A 5,096-nucleotide genomic window follows, 5' to 3' on the forward strand; every position below is an offset into this window, starting at 1 on the left:
GTTGAATGAGAGAGACGTGTGGTTTGAAAGAGAATTTTGATGTGATTTCTTAACTCCTGTATTTCAATTCGATGTTCAAATCACATAAGTTGCATAGCATTCGTAGCTCAGACGTTCTAATAAATCATACGTATGTCATTTAAACATTTCGATATTTTAGCCAACAATACTCATTCGGAACTCTGGTGCATTTAAGTCACATATAAGCCAATGTCTGGCAGTGCGCGAGCGGCACATATCAAAGCATTTTCACTGAGATATTTGAAAACGGAGTCGTGTGGTGAACGCCTGCGTGTCCCTTTTAAAACAAATCCAGGGACTGTCAATCATCGTGCATTCCGACCAATCCCAAAGCACCGTTTTTTAAAACCCGGTTTGCCTGCTGTGCTTTTATATTGCAGTATGGCCTGGTTCGGAGCATTTTACTACCACGGTTATTGCCACAAATCAAGAGGGCAAAGTGAACGGCATGGGACTCACACCAATCTTAACGAACCTGGGTCCGATTCCTGCGTCTGAGAGGTTTACGGGCAATAAATGCACATGCAGATGATACAGCGGGGGAAATGGGGAAGAGTTTTGTTGGTAAATTGTAAACTTTAAAGGTTGGTTGATTTGCCAAACCCTCAGTCAAGCTTGCAACAAAACATGACAAGCCTGTCGCGGTTTAGTGGCTGCCCTCTTTCTTGCGTCAACCCTGGGGAGAGCAATACTGAACCCAGCATGGTGCTGCCACCTTTGGCAGAGGAGCACATGGGGCACCCCACTGGCAGTTCCTTAAAACTCTGCCCCTCGCAAAATTTGCGAGACTACCACGAGACGAGGGCCAGTGCATATGTTGACCACTCGGTTACCCATTTTCCAGACACTGGATACACCAGTCATCGCTTAGAACCCAGTCCTAGGGGCATTATCATTGGGACAAATCTGTCAGCAGCAGGCATGCCACCAGTAACTGAGCAGCTGGCTCCGAGACCTAACCAACATGGCAACATTGGAAGGTACCGTGACCTCCACAGCTATAGGGATGGCAGGAGCCACGCGTTCTTCACCACGTATCAAGAGCAGGCCCATGGCTCGTCAGACGGAACCCGAGATCTCAGCAGCCAAATGATGTTGGGTCTTCCCGGAGATCTTCTCTCACGGACGCACCCGTATGGGCAGTCGGTCAATGGCCCCAGGGCCAACAGCCAGCAGCTAGTCACCCAGTTCTTGGAGTTCTATAAGCCACTGAATATGGCCATGCAACGAGGAGGGGGTGACGCCTTCCTCAGGTGCTCCAGGCAGAACCCGAAGCACGAGCTCGTGTGTAAGTGGAGTGACGGCCAAGAAGGCACTGGCAAGCCGCCCTGCGCCAGGAGTTTTGGGACCATGTACGAACTCGTCACCCATGTGACGATTGAGCATGTCGGAGGACCGGAACACTCTGACTACGTTTGTCACTGGGAGAACTGCCCAAGAGACAGAAAGCCCTTCAAAGCCAAATACAAGCTCGTCAACCACGTCAGAGTGCACACTGGAGAAAAGCCCTTTCCCTGCCCTTTTCATGGATGTGAAAAAGTTTTTGCCAGATCCGAAAACCTCAAGATACACAAGAGAACGCATACAGGTTAGTTAAATAATAATCATAATAATAATAACGATAATGAGAATAGTAATATAAAGATAGGCTTCAGATTTTTGGAATTGTTTCTAAATATTTTTTACTTTACTTAACATTGTTACAACACAATTTTTTCAATGAAGAATTGCCAGGACAGAATAAATAAATCGAATGTTTGATTATTTGATCCCAAAGTAACGTTATAAAATATTCAACGGTATAGTTTTACAATTATTTTTTGCTATAGGCTACATAAACACGGATTTTGACAATGTGGTGGTCCATCATGTTTAATTTATTTTCAAAATGTTTCGTCATAAAATGTATTGAATTCATGAATTAATTAATTTTTGTACACTAGGCTATAGATTTTAATTAATTTTCTACAACACTTAAAATTGAGCGGCGATTCAAGCATTTATTCATATCAAATGTAAAATGTTGTTTGTTCAAATGTGCTTTTCGTATTAGTGGAATCATTTTTGATTTCGTTTTTAGAAACCGTGCTGGTGAAAACCAGTCCTCAGGCCAGTTGTTTGGGTGCCTCTCATTCATGCAGTGTAAATAAATAAATAAATTCCAGGGCACCGGAGAGCTGTGACGTAGCGTTTACGCAAGGCGCAGCTGAATTTTCTGCTATGGTAGAGTGCACCCGCTCGTGCACTGCAAGCTTTGAGACCACTACACTTGAAACTGACGTCACAGTAATCCTTAGAATATTACGATCGATATAAATTTCCCCTATATTGTTTTTTTTTTAGATTATTATTTTTTAAACCATAAGGTATGATTTAAACTTTATGGAACTCATTGATCGATAAGTCTAATTAGGCTATTAAAGCAGGAGTTAACTTTATTTTTCTTTAGGCTACTAGAAATCAATTAAAATAGGAATTAATCTTTGGCTCATAACGCATATAAAAACATGAATCGACTAACAGACGGATATTAAGAATTATTATTGTTCACTTAAAGCATTTAAGTAGAATTTGAAAATTAATCACTGCCATAATTCCATAAATTATCTAGAAGCCAACTATTGGTTATGGCATAATTCAACTTGTGATAATAGTCTAATCTGTTTGTTCTTAATTTAATTTTCCGTATTTATAACTGAAATGAATTTGACGTAGGCTGTATCTATGCATCCGCTTCATTAATAAGTTAAGCTAAGGCTATGTCTATTTTAGCTATAGTGTGAATCATGATAGGCTATTGAAAGAAGCAGCCATTGCATGGAAACAACTTGAATGGAAAATACCACTTTTAAGAATGATAGGGGGGAAATAGGGATAAATGGATTTTTTTTTCGATTTATCACATTTTGCAGTGTTGTCTAAAGTTCTCTCCTCGCCTGCTATAGGCTACTGTTTAATGTGTGGAGCAGCACACTTTTTTTGCTACAACATCCTGCATAACACATCTAATGACACCATGCACTCAGAACTGATGAGCCATGGTTGACTGTACATCCCACCCGTAACTCGCGTTTCCCCCTCCTCTGCCCGTTTAGGTGAGAAACCGTTTAAATGTGAGTTTGAGGGCTGCAATCGGAGATTCGCAAACAGCAGTGACCGGAAGAAGCATTCTCACGTTCACTCCAGCGATAAACCCTACACGTGCAAGGTCAGAGGCTGCGAAAAATGTTACACACACCCCAGCTCCTTGCGCAAACACATGAAACTCCATTGCAAGGCCTACATTGCCAAAATCGGTGAAGACGACGAGCACCTTGTAGAGGCCAGGTCTCCTGAGGTGGCAGAACAGCAAGACACACCCGCCTCTACCACAGTGACGCGAACGATGACGACTCCCTCCCAAGAGACTCTGTCTCCTGAGACGCGAAATGAGTCGACTATGAGGTCACGTTTCCATCACACCTTTGAAAACAGTTTGGACTATACGGCGCACAGGCCACAGTCTCTTTTGGACCCTCTGTTGCTACAGCGGGGCAATTACAGACCCGAGCCTGTACAATACTCGTGCAACCAACCAAGCCATACCTTCCCACCTAGCCATAGAACTTTTACGTCCAACTCACCTTTTCAAAAAAGTCTGGTAAATGGCTGGTACACATGTCATAGCGCCGTGGACACATTTTCTCCCAAACACTGTAACTGATTTATAATGTCTGTGATTCTGGCTTGTACTCGGCGTGTTAAAGCATGACGGATGGCAGCCGAAGTTTTCCTCCTCGTGCAAAATTGTCCCACAGGCTTACAAAATAGGATAGTGCAATTTGTTACTCTACGTGAGCTTTATCTGTCGTATGTTCTTGTATTGGTGAAACGTCGGTGACGCTGAATATTGTACTAAACTGTAAATAGCTTATTTAACTTTTAGGCTACTAAATGTCTATAAAAGTATAGATAAGTTGACAAAATATAATTCATATATGAAATATAAAATATCTGCAAACAAGATACCAACAGATGGAGTAGAATACATTTCGAAATAATACGTTATTTCTGCACAGAAAAAAATGGCGTAGGCTATTATTCTGAGGTTCTAGAGGCAGGGCCTCCGTATGTGCTGTATGGAAATTAGAGATGTATGTCTTGAAAAGTTATTCATGAAGTTAATAACATGTGGGTTTTTTTTGTAAAGTAGACTAAAGCATGGAATTTATATGTATTTTCTGTCGCCGCTTAAATGTTGGTCGCAGGTTCGAATTAAAAAATATCGTTTGTCTTGATGTGATGTGTGAAGGTGAACCTGGACGCGGCCTTTATATTATTTTAAAATGTTCTCACCACACATTGAGTGCATTTTATACCTCAGTAATTCTGTGGCGGTTATTACAGACGGTTTATGTCCCCTTCATGCGAATTGTTTAATTAAGATTCTACTGTATATACTGTACAATTAATAATGCATTCAAAGTTTCATTAAAGTATCTCTATTCTCTTTGATCAGGCTTGTGATTTAAACTTAATGTTTCTAAAAGGAAACGTGCGTGAGTTCAGGGTAAGCTTTTGGATTTTATCTGTGCCTGTTAATTTCACGGATAGCCTACCACATATGTGTGTTTTTTAAATAAAACTCCAAAAAAGAAAAAATGTGTAGCCTACTATATGTATATAGCTTTTTATATATGCCTACCTTTAGTGACTTTCAGACTTGTGCAATGTCCAAAATATTTATTTTGAGAAAATTGTTTTCAGTGAGGGCGATTTAGCGGCCAAATTCACCTCAAATGAACTCCGGCAGGTTCCCATTTTATCGACATTTTCTTGTCAGTTTAACTCGTCGTGTCTGGATTATTTTATGCGAACTGTCACGATAATTTCGTTTACTATATGAACTTTATTGTTAAAACTGCAGTGCAATATGACAGGGCATAAATAATGTGTGAGCGAGTATACAGGCCTTGTACTTACCTGCACATATAAGTTGCTTATTGTACGAGTGTGTAGGCTTTCAATTGTATGAAAAGGAGCGCAAATCCTGTTCCGTCAAATACAAATTGGCTGTAATCTCCCATCAGTTGTTA

The 5,096-nt window shown here is 40.8% G+C and overlaps 1 protein-coding gene across 1 annotated transcript; it reads left to right on the top strand.

Moving 5' to 3' along the window:
• The first annotated feature begins 417 nt into the window (after positions 1–417).
• zic6 (zic family member 6) lies at positions 418–4,515 on the top strand. Its single transcript, XM_077236222.1, has 2 exons — positions 418–1,609; positions 3,117–4,515. The coding sequence occupies exons 1-2, from the start codon at positions 649–651 to the stop codon at positions 3,722–3,724; spliced, it is 1,569 nt and encodes a 522-aa protein (XP_077092337.1). The 5' UTR covers positions 418–648; the 3' UTR covers positions 3,725–4,515.
• Positions 4,516–5,096: the final 581 nt, after the last annotated feature.

Source organism: Siphateles boraxobius, unplaced genomic scaffold, assembly GCF_051911475.1.
Source record: "Siphateles boraxobius isolate OS27281-9 unplaced genomic scaffold, OSU_SipBor_1 2, whole genome shotgun sequence".
NCBI classification, from domain to species: domain Eukaryota; kingdom Metazoa; phylum Chordata; class Actinopteri; order Cypriniformes; family Leuciscidae; genus Siphateles; species Siphateles boraxobius.

Excerpts from the sequence above, each read along its gene's own strand:
- zic6 (XM_077236222.1), top strand. The coding sequence starts at position 649 with ATGACAAGCCTGTCGCGGTTTAGTGGCTGCCCTCTTTCTTGCGTCAAC. Across the intron at positions 1,610-3,116 it reads ACACAAGAGAACGCATACAG|GTGAGAAACCGTTTAAATGT; the intron begins GTTAGTTAAATA and ends CTGCCCGTTTAG.